Raw genomic sequence first — 18,742 nt, 5'->3', positions numbered from 1 at the left:
ACTACTCTTTTATTTACAATGTATGATGACATCCTAAGCGTTAAAATAATGTTACTGTTTGAAATTTGGACATAATTACGTGATCGCAAGTTTATGGAAAAGTAATATTTTTCCAAAAAGATAATTTTAAATCAACTAAGAAATATATATATATATATATATATATATATATATATATATATATTTTATACAAAGAAATAAAAATAATATAGACATATATAAATAATAAAATAGGATATAAAATGTAGAAAAATATATCCGGTTCTTATGAGAGTGAGAGGGAGCCTATTTTACAATATACAATCAAGTTTTTGAATAATTAGCATACATCATTAGAGGCGTATATAATATGCATTATACCCTATTAGATAACAGTTGCATTTAATGCTCAGTTCCGCGTAGAGAGATCGAACGAGCGTGGCCAGCTGGATGATTTAAATGTCACGGGGAATATCACCGCGCACGAGACGATCGATGAATCAACAACCTGATGCCAGCCGGCTCGCTGGAGGAGAAGAACGGTCACGGTGTATATTCTACGTGACCCGCAGCCCTTTGCCGTGTCTCGTCGAGATTGCCGCTGTATGCAGTTTATTATTGCATCATAGTTCGCTTCGGAGCGCGACTCGTTCACTCATCCGTGGATCGGATTCGAGCTGTTGCGAGAAACCCCATCGTCTCCCAGATATTCTAACAACATCGCAACAACATCAAAAACGTCAGAATAAAAAGAATTACAAGCAGCATTGATGAGACACTGTTGACGGTGCTGATGTGTTCATGTCGAATCTCGGTTTGTATTCTCATCGCGTATTTTAATGCTAAATACGACTGCCCGAGGTCTCGTACATAATATAATGAGCTGACATTTCAAATGCATATTAGATGATATTAAATTCAAGATTTAATTGCCACGTCAATAGGAAAAATTTCTACTTCTAAATTATAAATTATTTTCAAATAATCATTCCACGTGAATTAACTCTCTTAAAAATAATAATAATAATAATAATAATAAACAAACGCTTTTCACTGCGTTCATCACAAACGAATGCGTTATTGTATTGAGTTCGACTTTGTGCGTGTGTATGCGTGCATACCTGCGCATTTTTCCACCCAATGATGCATTTAATCATGAACGAGAAATGACCCGCTGATATAGATTCTCCAAATCGTTATTGGCTGCATTCGGCCAGCCGACTTGCTCTAATCTAAATCGAGCGCATTCGCGCAACGCCGCGCTCGTTAATTAATATTGTTGCTAATCGAAGCTCTCTGAAAATCCGACACGCTAAACGCGCCGATGATTTATCACGCGCGAAAGGTCATGTGCACGTTCACGCGTGTGCACCCGATCGCTCACGAGAACGAGCGGCACGATCGATTCGTTTTCCACGCAGGGCGCGGGCTAATGAGATCACGTGGGCGTAATTCGCAATCCACCTCCCTTTCCGCGTCTGTCGCTTGCAACTTTGGCATTACGGTTGCGCAATGATAAAGGGCATCGTCGGGTTACGCTCGTGGAGATATTCGAGCGATCGTTGAATTTCAAATGAATGCGAGATTAAACGAGCCATTCGAAACCCATCACATGTTTAATAGCATGTGTATGCCGACGGATAACGAGGTACTGTGGCATTTATTTAGAGAACCAAATCCGCGTAAACGATCTAGGGAGCGAATCTAAGACAGCATAACCGTATATGATTGTAGAAAAATAATGATTAGAGAAATCGTGAATCTTTTTTCGTAAATCGTGCGCACATTTATCGCAGCGCTGTCAGTGATTATGACAATATTGCGCGACCGAGTGATATCTTTATTATGAGCGCCGAATAAATGGAATTATATATCGGGATTACGTTCTGCATACAAAATCGCAGATTATTTATGCAATGGAAATTTTTTGCATCAGTGCACTCGCACGTGTAACACATGTTCTCTATAATTATATATAATATTATATTAAACTTATGAAAATTTATATTGGTCGAATTAGCAGAAACAAATTATAGAATAAATTAAAATTAGCATTAGATAATACATTTCTCAGAAATAATAATACACTCGGCTGATATTATATAAGAAAATATTAACGATAGAGATTATGTTAAACGCAAAATAACGCTATTGCATCTTTTTCGTTTTCGCATTATCGGACGTTAAATCCAAATAATCCGCAACCTCTCGTCGTTTCTTCTAAGAATCCGCCTATCTTATCGAAAATGACTCAACCGACGTTATTGAACACAACATCGACAGAGATCTCGATTCAAAGGCCGCGCCGTGAATGGAAACTATGCGGCGATTCATGACTCGACTCGCTTCGTGGAAGTTGTTATTCCGCGGAATAATTCGCAGGGATTCTGAGAATTTCATCTTTGCACAACTGAAAACGTGCGACGTATCATTCTGTGTTTCTTTTTAATTCATTCATCGCCAAACCGTTTAAGCAATATATAACACCGGAACCTAAAAAACTTTAAAAAAATGTATATTTTTTTTTGAAGAAAATTGCATTACAGTTCTTCAATAAATAAGATAAAATGTAAAACAAAAAATATATAGATATATATAGAAAGATAACCTGCAATTAAGTATATATTTATACAATTTAAGAAAGTGCGTTTTGTACTAAAATTTTTAATGCAATTTCTAGATTAATATATTAGAGATTAATGTTTTTTTGTCAAATACATTATACATATAATATTATTAGAGACAATTTATTAGAAGATAATTTTATATGAATGTAGATGCGTATTCAGTAGTTGCACAAAAATATTACACTTATTTATCTATTTTATAAATATATCTAAGGAAAAAGATAAATGCCTTTTTAAGTAAAATGTAAATCGCGTGATAAAGTTTCTCCTTGATTCTTCACGTGCATTATCTGATTCGGGGTAAAAACTGGTCGATAGTAATCGCAGTAGGATATTAATAAGAAAAACGACATAAGCGGAGTTCAACAGGTGGATATAGCGTGAGTAGCTGTCATTCGCGGGATTTATTTCGCCTCCTATGTAACAGATAGCGATTACCACCGGGCAGCCGGCATAGCAATCAGTGTGATGTGACCTAAGTAAGCCTAACTGACCTAAACCTTACACATCGACCTGTTGCAGGCGTTGCATTCAATAACGTGTCCCTCGATATATACGTGCAAGCAACGTCATCGTAAGTGAAGCTTCGAGTGATTTATAGAGCCATTTATTGTCAAAGCTTTTGAATAATTATTTCTATATCTCGGCGATTACGTTAATTATTGCTTCGATCGTGTATCATAGACGTGATTGATTGCTAATGTAAATGTAAATGGCGATGCCACAGAGATTAACTTGATGTTTCAATGTAACGATGCTTGCACGGATATTCGCAACACTTTGACATTATATAATAATGTCACTCATTAATAACATGTATTACATATTTTAACTATCTTTCGCTTCCATTGTAATATCGTATTCTTTCGAAAATATGTTATTATCGCGTAATTAAATATCATACATAGATGCTACATAGCATTAGTTTCTAATTAGAAAATTATTATAAAGATCCATTTCTGATTTTTACGTCATGTTAAAATACAATTAAATAATTCCAATGATACGCATCAGAACTTGACTCGCGTTAATATCTTAAATTATATTTAAAGTTCGCGGACCATTATTAAATATAACGACAAACTAAGCAGAAAAGCGAAATGTCCGCAAATAAATTTATAAATGTTAAAGTCCATCTGACGATAAAACTACTAAATCGTCATGATTAATTACTCATCTTGTAACCTTAACACAAAGTACACTATTCCTCGGACACTATTTGAAATCTGTATGACCCACATTGCTGCATTTCTATGAATTTATACACCTGCATCAATCAGTTACTTTTTTATTTTTTTTTTTTTTGTACCGTTTCGCACAGGTGGTCTTTTGTAAAATTTAAGCGTGACGTTTCGAGACGTCATGCAGAAGAAGATACGAGAACACGAAAGACACTCTTTGCGACCGTGTGATTACGGTTTTCACGAATCAATCTCATGCAGCATCTGGTGTGTCCTCCTTCCGCGAATACTCGAACAAGAGCGACGCAACAAACATATGGCGCTACAGGCGTTCGCACAAAGATATTTTTGCGCTTGGCAACCGATTATTGAATATGCGAGCCGATAAAAATGCTCTCTCATTCACGAATTCCACATTTATTTCGCTTTGCGTTGTCGTTCGCACGCACTTTCGTCCGACTACATTTGATGAAATCTGGACGTGCGATCTCTTCGGCAGCTGTTGCGTTCGCCTCATACAGGATAGAGCCAAAATAGTTGACGATATTTTGGGCACCTGTCGGTCTATGAATAAAGACGATGAAAACTTTGTATAAATCACGATTTTAAGACTTTTTATAAATCTAGATCCTAGACAACCTTTTAATTACAGTTTTATTAAATTTTATTTCCAATCAACTGAGATTATACATGATGGCCCATCATTAAACGCACGGGAAATTATTGAATTATTCATATTTAAATTTTCTTTAACATAAATAAATTTATTTTTTATTTTTCTTATATTTTGTTGCTTGTCTGCTGTTGATGTATAGAAAACGTAACGCTTGAGATTCATTGTGCCACGTGCGTTATTCAAGTTCCTCTCTTTCTCTCTCTCTCTCTCTCTTTTCTCGCAGTTTAGCGACGCTCATAGGACGTTTCGCGGAAATTTCTTAACGAGCGCGAAACTAGGTATGTCTCGTCGGTCCATTCATAAATTCCGAGTATCACGGCAATTTTGTTTCGCGAGTTTCGCGGCTAGTAGGCACGACTATAATTGGAGTGACTCGCATTAAATTAACGAGAAACTCGTGGCTATGTGGGAAGCAGATGAAATGATGAAGATGACACGCCACCGGCGTGAAACACGTCGTATCTTAAAATTGACGCGACTCTCCACGTGAATGTAATTTTATTCGTATTTTCTCAGATCAACAAATAATTCATATTATTAAATATATTGTAAATATATAATTCACAATATTAGTTAAATTACAATTTCTTGTATGTATATGTTGTCTTTTGGAATAATTATTATAAATATTATCGTAAAAATGATAGAAAATATTATTGTATAATTCTCCTATTTTAAATTAAAAATGCAAAAAATTTATTTTTTCATAATATTCAAAATTAAAATTACTTAATGTATTCAAGTATATAAATTAAAATTAAAACATTTGTTCAAAATTTGTACAAAAAAATAAAAAAATAGCATAAATACACTATACGTAAGTGACAGAGGTAAAAAGAGATGAGATTCAATTTTTATAATAATGCGAATAATCTTTTATCAGTTTTCTTTAAATTGACTATAGCTTACAATATTTTCGAATATCGATGATGGTTAATAGGGTTAACGTTCTTCGCTATTCAGACTTCGAATATTAATGGGAAGGAACTCGATTGCGCCTTTGACGTGCGTGTCTGACATATAGGAAGCGATGTTAAAAATTCCAGAACGTCAATGGACAATGGCGATTATCAACCCGCCCAACACGGAGATCTCATTCAGGCGGGAACACTATACGTGGCGCCTCATTCATGAATTCCAAGTATAACCGCAAATTGGTTTCGCCGGTTACATTACCCAGAAGCTGCACGTAATTACACGCGCGTCGTACGCATTCGCTTTCTCAATGCACTTGCAATATGCCGAAAGCAATCTTTCTTTTAACGAAATACATATTGATTCGATATTGATCAAACATGATTCAACCAACAGTATACAAATATTATTAAGTGTAAAATATATTTATGGCTAACAATAAATATTTTAACGAGAATTTATTAAAAATTATTGCAAATAATGTTTATTGTTACTAATATGAAAATGTTTTATATTGTCATCAGTTATTCTCCTGAGATTTATAAATCTACGTTTTATTAATTTAATAATTTTAAACGAAGCAACATCTTGATATTGTGTGATTATTTGTTAAATAATCGGAACAAATTAAAAAATTTTTACACGAAAAAAATCGTGACATTTTTGATCAACGTAATAAATTATTGTGAGATCGATTAAACATAAACGCAGTCATCATTCTTGCAGTTAGTGTCAAAGATCGACTGAAAATGAAAACGCCGTTAATAAACGGCTTAATGATCCATTAAACGAAAAAGCAAACCATTAGTCTTGATACTCTCTCGAGATACGAAAAAACCGACGTTAAAAAAATTATGCTATATTGATTAAATAATTAACGAGGGGAAAATTATACTCCTGGCTGGTAGTTTAAGATATCTATCGCGTATATGACATGCGAGTAATTAGCGAGTTCATCGTGCTCACCAACGACGGAATTAATGATACGCTTACTTAATTTCACACAATAATTCATAGTATCTTATCGATAGGGGAAGTTTCGTTGTCGCGATTTTACACCCCGCGATCCTTTTCTTCTTTTACGAGTCTCGCGATTAACGAGCCGTGCAACGTGTAATTTAGTCACCTAGGATAGTCAGGCCATTGATGCGAGCAGGGAAAAGCGGAACACGAGCCGATGTGAAACATAGCGCTTATGCGCGCGCAAAGAGACACAACATCCATCAAACTCGCGATGTGAGGTTGTCGCCTGTCTGACGAAACACGTGGCCGCGAGGAAGGGAGAAGAAAACGAGATACATATATACATACATATATCCGGATCCTTTTTGACGAATTACGCCGCCACCACCATTAAGTCCCATTCAACTACGGCAGTTATGGCTGGTAGTACGCAATTTGCGCCGGTGACGAGTCACATACTTGACTCGAACACTAATTGTAAGTGACCGCCAGAGTGGGCGTCACAGGAAGCCGCGTGTGGTGCATACATACACGAGCGATGCAAGTGTGACGTGTTCCCGGGAAAAAAGATCACACAACGCACGAGTTAGCGATTGTCATTGAGCTTCCTGGTGTTTACTTCGAGATATCTCTCCATCGTAAAAATGTATATAATTCGTTATAATTTGATATTTTTTTTTAACAAAAGTTTTTTCCTATAAAAAATAATGCTAAAAATAATAAAGATATATAAGTACACTTGTGCTTTATATTTAAAATTTTTTTCTTATTAATTTGATCAACATTAAAGTTCAGCTGATTGTAAAATATAACGTAATTATTTTTATAAATATTTTTATTTTAATTATTATTATATTATTAACTATGTTAGTTTTCTATAATTAGATATTATTATCTCATTGCATTGTAATGGATAAACAAAATATAACAAAATTTTGGTAGTGGTCTCCTTCCAAGATTCCAAGATTTATCCACATTTTGTAGGCAAAAGTTTGTAGAAACCTAATTATAGAATAAAAAAAAACTTAAATATAAAATAAAATTTAACATTTAAAATTATAAATAAGGTATAAAATATTCAGTTCAGTATTTAAGAATACAGCAAACGATATACATATACATATATTTTTATCTCCTAAGAACTTATTCATACACGCAAAGCACAACAAATCCATTCAAACAACACAAATACAATGTGTGACGTGTATGAATTAACTTTTTTTTCTCGACGACGCACGTCATGTCTCTCCTCTCGTGCGTGTCTATTTTTCCAGCATTTCATGGAACAGACGTAACAGTAGTCAGGGCTTCTCTAATTGTACCTAGAATTAGTTAGGGCACGAAAATTCTCATCGCGTTTTATTTACTCCATTTCCTACAAATATACTATCTCTCTTGCTTTAACCTCATTAAACTTTTTACAATAGAAATGTTCCAATTGATCAGCGGACAATTTTGTTTTTCTAGCGACTATTCTTAAAAATTCATAACGACTTAGCAAATTGATCCCAAACTGCATAGTGCATCGTATTGTGCACATATCTTGCTATACAGATAATCATTTTATATATATATATGGACCTTATCTGATTTTTCAAGCGAAAAAGATGTATTATACAAGAAATTCTTTTTCTCTTTCTCTCTTATCTTTTAAACATCAATTTACATCGTGATTTAAACACTTGGACTTAATATAATCAAATCAAAGTCTTTGCATTATCGATACTTATGCGACAACTTTAGCAATTGACAATGAATATGAAAAATCAAACAGCTGTCGATCACGTGTATTTTAAGGAGTTACATTATCATATACGCATTTTTCAGTATGCGTTATCAGTTTCCATACAAATTATTCACTACAAAAGCAAGTTTTTAAAAAGAATATCGAAACGTATTTATAGGATTTTTTTTTCTTCTAAAATTTGATCGAAAACTTGAGATTTTTGCATATATACAACATTTTTTTTAATTATTAATTATTAGAAATAAGAAAAAATATATAAAAGACAAAGTTCAGTTCATCTACTGTTTTCTTGTGTAACGATCAAAATGTGTATTTTTTTATTAACATATCGTCATTACGTATACAATTATATGTAACCATATTCCTGTATTAATACCTGTAATAATAATGTATTTGCGTCGCATCATTGAAAATTAAATTGATGTTAGAATCACTAAATTTCTATGTATGTCAACATATGAGGATGCACTCATGAAACAATATTAATTATTGCTGATCAGTGTTGCTATATAATCATAGATGTACATTTAACTCATATTATAGAATGTACATTACCTAATTAATTATAATTTTATTGTTTGAATTGCAAAATTTTTATGAATTAATAATCAAGAAACTTATACATACATACATACATACATATATATATATATATATATATATATATATATATATATAACTATCAAAAATAATTATATTGTTATTGTACATCAATTGACAAGACAAAAAATTTTGTTACTTGTCATGTTATACATTAAAATATTTTGAAATTTATTGAGTATCAAAATTGTTTATTCTAAATTTCTTTTACTATTTCTTAATATATACAACTATCTAATACTATATCTATTTTCTATTTTCTATTTTAGCATTATATCTATTTTAGCATTCAATTAATATAATAGAACACATTTCTTGCAAACGCATCAGATAAGACGACAAAAAATAAGACGGGTATCGAGCTAATATAATTGCAAGCTACCCCGCATAAGTTCATTTCCTTCTTACTGTCGATTAAAGCGCTTCCCTTATTTCTTCTGTGTATTAAAACTTTCAGCAAAGTATCGAGGACCGATTTTATCTCGACTCTCGCAGCGCGCGTCTTTATATAGATTCTCATGCAGTGTAATTCAGGTTAAAAGTCCAAAGAACTCCCGATTAGTTTGTGCAACTTCATTTCCCTTCTGTCATCAATTTAAATGAATCTCCCACGACGTTTGTGCTAAACGTCGTAATCAAATAAATTCTGACTAGAAAATATCTCGACTATTCTTTGCCCTGATAAACCGTGTTTCTATTTCATGCGCATCGAGGTTGCTCGAATCGATATACAATTTATGTTAATCTTGTTAATAATATCATTGGGTAATATAATAATGATGAAAGTTAAGAAAATTGCAATTTCTGCGTATAATTATTTTGCTATAATATATATATATTTTTAATCTTTTATTCATGAGTCAATGGAGATTAGCTCAAGAATAAATTTATTTGAACAAAAGTTTAAAAAAAAAAGAGCTATATTATTTTTTTTTAATAAATTATACCAGTTGTTTAAACTACGGAAACCCCTCTTTAAGGAAGATTTTATATACGCGTATACATGTATTAGTTATTATATAATATAAATAAATGACTCACTGAAATTAAATGATTTTCTAACTTTCTATTTTATTTAGTATAAAAATAAAAGAAATAATGTAGAAGAATACGCAGTAAGACAGAAGACTGACAAGACGAATTTACAATTTCTCGTGTAATTTTCCAAGACCAATCATGAATTGGAAAAATTCTTTATACGCACACACATAAATACACGTACTTCGATTTACACTGTCGTCGCACGTGCGCACACGCGTGCGCGCGTAACGAAGGAGGCATAAAGGCACGATATGAATAATGTAAGCTTATGTAACATTCTGTCTTCGGGAATGTTATAAATAACCCTTGCCGCGACCAATGCTGAGATCGTACATGACATACGGTGATGTACCTATAATATATATATAAGTATGTACACACGCGTATATGTACTCTGCTGCACATCTATACACGATCTAGCAAAGGCAGCTAGTGATATGCATTTACTGATCTTTTTGATATTATTGAGCTGTGCAAGCGAGGTGTTCTAAAATTTTAAACTATAACAGAAAAATATGTTAATGCAAAATGATAAGCATAATCTTTTGATAATTTTAATAATGTAATCTATTGATTCTTTTATGATTTAAATAAAATTGAGAAAGGAACCTCTTAAGATTATATATTACAATTATAGTAAAAAAAAATACAAAGAAAATATGAAAAGAAATTCATAAATGTATGATATTCCGTTTCAAATAAATAAATAATAATTGAAATTATATACGCGTGAGTATGTGTATGTGTTTATGTATGTATGTAAAAAAGAATACATAAATATATTTGATCGCGATTCAAAAGAATTTTAAAGGATTTTTTTCAATATAAATAAGAAAATACAAAATTACAAAAAAAAAATAAATTTATCTTTTAGAATACATTGTTAAGTTATTAAGACTTTAATACATATATAGTCGTCAATTTTACGTACGATTTATCGTACAACTCAAACAATGACCGGATGTTTAGGGGCAAAGTCCTCGAATTTCAAATTTAATTCAAATTGTCACAAGGAGATATCATACTTGACCGTATGAGAAAGTACTAAAGCAATGTTATGAGAGGTCAGATTAGGTTACAAATTAATAGAGGAAAAGGCAAAACAAGAAGTTTAGCGATTACTTTAATTACTTGGATTATGTTAACAATCAAGTATGAAAAAAATTGCCATAACAAATTATAAACGTTTAAAATTGTTTGTCATTTTTTTGAGCAGTAAAGCTATTATTATTATACGCGTATGTTAAATGTATTTAAAATTTTCTAATAAAATGTAAGAAAGCAAACTAATGCCGTTTACAAGCGAGTGATTATCATTATCTATGCAACCATCCGCATTAAAATCGTTTGCACGATAAATGAAAACTAAGTTAGACAATACCATTCATTTACATTAATTCATATGGATAAAATTACATTATCAAATAAATGTACTCATGTAAAATGCTACCGATATATTTCATTGTTATCAAAAGCATTCTTATGAATTGACAACAATGCAAACTAAAGGAAATCGACAGACAAGAAAGACAGTTCAACGATTTCGTAGAATCATGAATGCGCGCTTTAGTTATAAAAGAAATCAAAGAGAGAGAAGTAAGGAAAGAGAAAGAATGAGTTGGCAAGAGAGTAAAGGAAAATAAAACATAAGGAAAGGACTCTCTCGGAGAAGAGAGGAAGAACGAGGAACGTGCATCGTCCAGGAGGATCAGCAGAAGGTGATTGCTTATTCTGTTAGTTCTAAGAATGATCATACATCGATATTTAAGTTGTCGACGATAAATAAATTTAAAAAACGTCATTATTAATCGGATAAACAAGCCATGTTAACCATATATAAGAATAAGAACGAAATATAAAGATATTTACAACATATCATAATTTTTGAAGCAAGAATTACATATGTAAATTTCAAGACGCATACTAAAGTTCTACATGTTTGTAATATTACTAAAACCCAATTCCTTTCCTCTCGAAGCAAACTGTAATAATAAAAAGGATAGCCAGATGCGAATAATTTCGACGAACAAAACGATATGAATCGAATGCAAATGAAAATGGAGAAAGAGAGAAAGGCGAGGAGAGAAAGAAAGAAGAGAGGCTCATCCTGAATAATGAAGAGTAAAGAAGCAACATGAGAAAGAAGAACGGTAAAGCGTTACCTTGTGGAAGAGGACCGGTGATGGAAGATCTGAGCCAGCTTGTTGGCTCTTTCGATTCTGAGAATGAATCCAAGATGGCTCTGAAAAAGAACGAGCAAAAGAACGAATTTCGCTGATAGTTTGATGCTACGAAAGGGGACGATGATCCCGCCGGCAATTACACGAAATTCATTCAAGCATAGACAACGAAACGTTTTTATATTTTATTCTTCACATACGATTTTCTGACTTTTTATTTATCCAATTAACGATATTTTTGTGCAATTTATTTATTGTCGGACAATTTATTAAATATCGAGTCATATCAATATGGTCATTCTCGGAACTGACAACTGGCACACGTTCTTCTTTTCTTCTCCGAGAGAATCTTCTCTTTCTGGTTTATTTTTCCTCACTCTTTCACCAACTTATTTGTTTTCTTTCGTCACTTTTCCTTTAAATTTTTTTATAACGAAAGCGTGACGAAGTATGAAATGGTTACTTTCGGTCGACTATTGTCTCAAAAACATTTTATAATTTTAAAAGCACTGTATAATAGCAACAACATTTCTGCGAAAATGAGTTAATTTGATGTTTTACAATGATGTTTTTTTGAAATCGCATTAAGCTACGAAGAATTGAAAGATTTATTTCAATACGATACACATTTTATTATTATATATCCATATATCGTATGCGTAAAATAAATCTCTGTGGAATTTCTAAACATTCCATTAATTTATTTAATATATTTCTATCTATTTCTAATCATGTAGCATATAATAATTTAGATATTTTGCTCTTTTTTACAAGAATAGCTAAAGAAATTCCAATAATAACCCCCTCTATCTCCTTTGGATGGATAAAAGCCGAACGATTAACGTGTGGAACAACGCCCTTTCTTTTCGATTCTAGTTGGCAAGAATTAAACGGTCCGACAAAGTTTCACGCGCGAGCAAGATCGAACGAGAAAGAGCGGTGGGAGAGGCGCGGATAGAAGGAAAGGAGCAAAAGAAGCATCAAGGCGGACCCTCTCTCCGAGTACGGAGTTCTTGGAGGGAACGCGATGTTCCTGGAACTCTCGCCATCGTGGCCCTCTTCAGCCTCTGCTTTACGGTTCAGCTAACTTTCTGCCGGCTCTTATTACGAGCAGCTCGACGCTTTATCAGACTCGCGTATACGTACTATACTCGGACTTTTTCTACTCTTCCTAATATCTTCTTGCCGTGTTTCCTGCATCCCCTCTTTCTTCGATATCTTCTTCGAAATTCCTATCGTCTCTCTACTTTCTGTGTCGAACTTGTTTGGGCTTTGAAGATGTCTATGTCGGAATTTCAATATGCGATGCACGAGTGCGACCAAGAGCCGTAAGAATATTCTTGTATATGAAACAAAAGTTCGTCTATAATCAAAATCTTGATGAAAAATATGAATCGAAGAAATTTCGATTGCAGGTGTAGCGACGTAATAAATTCGATACTGACATGTACATGAACAAAGTAAAGGTTTCGGTAACTGCGATCGTTATCGGATCGATACATACCATTGACCAAATTACATGGCGCACTCCGGTAAAATTCGCCACAGGCAGAAATAAGTACCGTATTGCTGCTCTTTGACTGTATATATAATTTATGACTTCAAGAGTCACACCGGGAACATTTCAAATCGTTATAAGAATTTTTCAACAGAATAAGAATTATTACAATTTGTGGTTGAAAGATGGGACAAATGTTTAACGTTTATCTATATAATATCAAGCAAGATAAGAAAGTGTTTTCACATTTTTAAAGAAGTTCACGTTTAAAATAGTAAAAAATATTATTGTATTATTATATATTATTAGCTTACTAAAATATAATAATATTTTAAAAACATGGTCAATAGTGAAACTATGTCAAAATTGTGAAACTTAATAACAGAATATATGGCATATATACTTTGCCTCGCAAAATCCGATGGCTGGAAAAGTTATAACTTCCCTGTGTGACGTAATTTCCTATAATCAAGAAATTGCGCGCAATGTTATTTTTATCCGTCGTCATTCGCTGTCGCAAAAACGCAAGAGGTGGAAGGAAATGTCGTCCGTTATTATTCCAGTCACTTCCGTTATCTACCTCGATCGCATTACGATCCCGCTGACATTAAACCGCGATGCAAATTCATTCGTATAAATACGCGACTAAACGTGATTAATTAACGCGCGCCGTGTAATGCTCGCAATAGCCGGAAAGTTCTTCATACCGTATTATATATATGTATGTATCTGTATTACAATGATATCCGTGATCGCGCGTTATGTGGGAAGGAACGAGCACGGGAACGTTCTTTTCCGATGATAGCGTAGGTAGATACTCACGTTGAAGCTTTTCCATTGTAATTAGATGAGAGAGGGTTATCGACCGCCCTCAGATCAGTAACATTCGAAGAGAAACAGGTCTTCCGCGAGCGGCGTCTTACGCTCTACGCACATAGTATAGTGTCCACAATCTACATCCACTACATTCACAATATTGCCGACACGTGTTGTATGCATTTGCTCGGATATCACTGCAACAGAACAGAGTGTATATGCCGTAACCTTGCTTAGAATGTACCAAGGCTACATAGCGTCTCGGCGAAGCGACGAGGTTTTATATCAGTTTACTTGCTAGATATGGGCGTGATAAGAAACGCGAGAAGCGTAAAATGAAATCTCGTAGCTTCCATCTCGTGTGAAGTTTTACACATTTGTCACAGATATCAATTAGTGAAAGATACACTGACTGGCAGAAAAGAGGATTTTGACATTAAAACATGTACGTGACATTTACCTTGTCTTAATATTGTTTTTAATATTTGGTCAGATTGTATAGTAGTGAAAAAAAATCTGCTTTAAATTTACCAAAGAGATTAATGAAATTAATAGTCGCAGTTTCTGAGACATTTTCTAATTTTTGTTATTTCGATTTAAAAGCAGTGTTTGTATTATTATTACAATATTATGACACATATATTTGCTAACTTAACATGTTTGTTATAATTTCTTTTTCAACTGATTTGCATCATGATAAACTATTATTATTATGTAATAACATTATTGAAGTTCACTGATAATTGATCTATTCCAGCTATTCATTAACTCTTCTGTAATTTATAACTGATACGCTTGCGGGCTGATTATGCAAAATGCAATATTTTATTTTTTCTTTCTTTGACTTATTTCACAACGACATTTTTTGCGAGTGATTCTTTCGCAATCGCGATGTTTACCTTGAAACGGTGGTTTTTTCATTAAAAGACGAGGCGAGATTTCCGCGAATCGTCGATCCGAGGAACGACTCAATCATTTCGATTAATAGACTCGTGAAGTCATATTAAATTGCACTTAGGTCACGCGTGTATCTTCTAGGAATGATTTTTCTAGAGCTGCATTTCAGGACGAAGCAAGGATTTCCTTGAACGATTTAACGTGATTGATCTCGAGACGTAAAGTGCGATGATCCTTGGAAATTTTTTATGTAAAAGAATTTTGTATTACGTCACGTTATTTCTATAATCTGTTAGCGATGCTTTATGTAATTTTCGATTCACTTGTTCATTCTGTAGAATAATCCGCGGAATTCCAATGCCAACATGGGAATTTTATTCCGATTATTTAAAATACAATAACAATATTCGATTATTTATATGATTTAAATTACATCGATTTAAATGACAAACACGATGAGGATTACGAAGAAAATTAACATTAAGGAACTCGTTTTGCAAACTTGCAACTAATAAAGCGTTAAATAAATAAAATATATGAATCTTTTGAAAAGTAAATATTTAATAAATATAGTAAGTTAGCGGATAAATAAATAAATATAAGTAAATTTTTCTTGACATATAGGACGTTTCTAATTTCTTATTTATAATATTTATTAATATTACAAATTAACGAGAGATTCGTACCCTAATATTTTTTATTTTATTTTATTCCCATATCCTGTCCAATCCTAAATTAGCTATATGTAAGCGTTATTTGCTGGAAAATAGCAGATATGTATGTGTACGCGCCTAATGAATGTGTATGAATTGCTACGATATTTGCGAGGAAATAGCAGTATCATGACCGGCTCTGGCGTGGCGATCATAATGTGCGAGAAAAAAACATCACTTTCACAAGAAACTCGCGATTAGTCAGCTTTAGATCTGCTGTGGCCTGATCCAACCAGCCACAGAAAGAAATTGCGCAAGTTCGATTCGTTCGAAAATGTTTTCTGAGAGAGGCAGAAAGATATAAACAGAGAGAAAGAGAAAGAGAGAGAATAGTATGCAAGATAACTCACATTATTCATCGGCGTAAATTTTATGCCGTAGACATTCCGACAGCTGCTCATATTCTTGACTCTACTACATCAGAATGCTATTCGATAGTCGATTTAATAGATCCTGGAAAGTAATAAGTATCCAGATTTAAGTCGCGATCTCGAGATGATACTTTCTGCGATATTAAAAGATAAGTACCTAACATGCTATTTACACGTAGTTCACCGCTGTACAGTTAACTGTACAAGGAAATGTGTAATTAGAAACCGTCGTGTAATGCTTGGCGGTACATAAGGAATTCCTTTACCATGATAATGTAAAGTCATAACATTAAATCTTGAATCAGTACATAAAATATTATTACCAATAGTTGAAGATTATATACAAATATATAATAGAATAAAAATATAAAATAGAATAACAATTAGTTATAATAATAATTACAATAATAAATATTTACACGTTATCTGACACGTAAAATCATGTAAAGTACGTTTAATATTGATGAAATTTGTTTAATCAATTAAATTTGAATAAAAATGACATCGAACCATTTTATTTTTTAATTGTAACTTTTTCGTTGATTTATTTGGTTTTATTTTGCGTTGCAAAAATACGTAAACGAAATAAGTATAGGTTATCTCAATTAATTAATGAAGAAATTAGGAACATTCAATTTACATATGTCCTGAATATTGTTACAGCTAGATAATTACTAAATCTAACGTGTAATTATTCAAATTATTGCACAAATAGAACTCGATATTAATTAATCAATTTAATAAACCAAAGCGAGAATATTAATTAATAATATTACGATTAATGTAGAAGTACCCTCTCATGTTTGCATGTGAGAAAGACTTTCATGAATCCATCGATTCACATGTTAATATGTTAATTACTACAGTATCCATTGAAACATTTATAATTATATTTATCGAATTATGTGTGTGAATTATATATACGTAATAAAAGCATACGCGCAGTCAGAAAAAAATGAGTATTATTCCAACGTCGGCATAGAAAAAGGTTTTACGCCGAGGCGAGCGCATTTGCGATCGACGTACGAGTATGTCGTTTTTTTTTCTTCGCGGAATACGCGCGCGTTAATAAGGGAAGCAGCAGTGCAAACGATTTCCATGAAAATTGAGTAAAGATGTTGTTTTGCCACGCAAATACATCCTACTTCCTTCATCGAGAGCTATCGTTCGTTAAAGTCAAGGCGATTGTTCTTTCATGCACCTTCTAATTGTCGGATAAGTGAAAATTACTTTTCTTACTACATACCATATTAATCGCGCTTGAAAATACGCGTAATTTTAATTTATAATCCTACCAGGATATTAAATTTAAAAAATACGATTTCGCACTTTTTGCAATTCTTATGTGAGAAACTAAAATATAATTATAGTGAAAAAATTTCAATATAAAGGAAGAAGAATTAAATGCTACGTCACGTAGTCTACGTGCATCGTAGATTGCTATGCAAAATTTCGAAACGTTTATTGTACAATAAATCATTCGCCTGTGATAGTAAATGTCGCGAAACCGAGATAACGATACAAAGTAAAATGGCACGATTGATCCTAGACTTTATATGACTACGATGATAGCCCCGCAATGCACGTATCTCGAGTTTTGTTCACACACGTATAAAATGCAGCATTGGCCTAATAATTGTATGAGAAACTTTATCGTTCAAGAGATAAACTCGAAATTTATGCAAACAGTAGAAATTTAAAATATTCTAAAAATAAATAATTAAATAAATAAAGATAATACATAAAAAAATTATTAATATAGATATTTCCATTATTATTATTCTGCCAAAATATTTGGAGATATATAAATATCTTTAAAAAAGACAGAGATATGGAGAGAATCAAAATGTTACGAAAATTTAATTAAAAATGCAATATATCGAAAGATGCATGTTCCCAATTTTTTATTTGATTTTGAGATAATTTCATAATCCTATAAATATTCGTTCTCACATATTTCGACAAAATAAAATTTGGGAATATCATATATATTTACACAAAATAAATTTTTAATATAGTTAATGCAATTTTCTTTAATCTATTATAACTTTTCATATATTTGGATTTTAAATTTAAATAATTAATTAAGAAAGAAATATATTATTCACGATGTATATTTTATTTCACACGGAGCTATTACAAAGTTAGAAATGATCTATCATTTCCACAATAGGATTACTATTAAGCGACGATTTATGCGAGTATTACACAGTAGTCGATTTACGAATAGGTTTTATAAACCGCGTCCGCTTACGTGATATCTAACAATGGAGATTAGCTTCTGCGATTATCTCAGATGGTAATCGATCCGCAGTGATGATATATACAAGAATTGAAAAAAAAAAAAAAATAAAAGACGACAGTCGTGACGAAGAGAAAAAAAATCTATATAAAACCGTCGAATAAACTATTGAATGTAAATGTTGCGCGGTAGCGTTGTTACGACACACACTTCGCGAACGCAATCGTAATGCGTGCCTAAAGTGCATTTTATGAATGCCATTACGATCGATGTTGTGGCATACGGAATTAACTGCG

General features: G+C 32.6%; 1 protein-coding gene across 20 annotated transcripts in view; it reads right to left on the bottom strand.

Moving 5' to 3' along the window:
* LOC140675761 (uncharacterized) overlaps positions 1–18,742 on the bottom strand; it is a 115,375-nt gene that overhangs the window by 48,746 nt on the left and 47,887 nt on the right. For 6 of the 20 annotated variants that reach the window (XR_012048462.1, XR_012048455.1, XR_012048453.1 and 3 more), the window contains 2 exons: positions 14,230–14,420; positions 11,892–13,248 (listed from right to left, as the gene is read on the bottom strand). The exons of 8 other annotated variants lie outside the window; for them this stretch is intronic. Coding sequence is in view for 1 of the 12 variants with exons in the window: in XM_072910384.1 (XP_072766485.1) it covers positions 11,892–11,971 (80 nt within the window). In the remaining 11 variants the exon portion in view is untranslated. Of the gene's footprint in view, positions 1–11,891; positions 13,249–13,413; positions 13,870–14,229; positions 14,421–16,183; positions 16,287–18,742 lie in introns of all 20 variants that reach the window. 6 more of the 20 variants (XR_012048480.1, XM_072910384.1, XR_012048457.1 and 3 more) reach the window with 5 other exon arrangements.

This window comes from Anoplolepis gracilipes, chromosome 2 (genome assembly GCF_047496725.1).
Source record: "Anoplolepis gracilipes chromosome 2, ASM4749672v1, whole genome shotgun sequence".
Lineage (NCBI taxonomy): Eukaryota > Metazoa > Arthropoda > Insecta > Hymenoptera > Formicidae > Anoplolepis > Anoplolepis gracilipes.
This window is presented reverse-complemented; position numbering and strand designations above follow the sequence as displayed.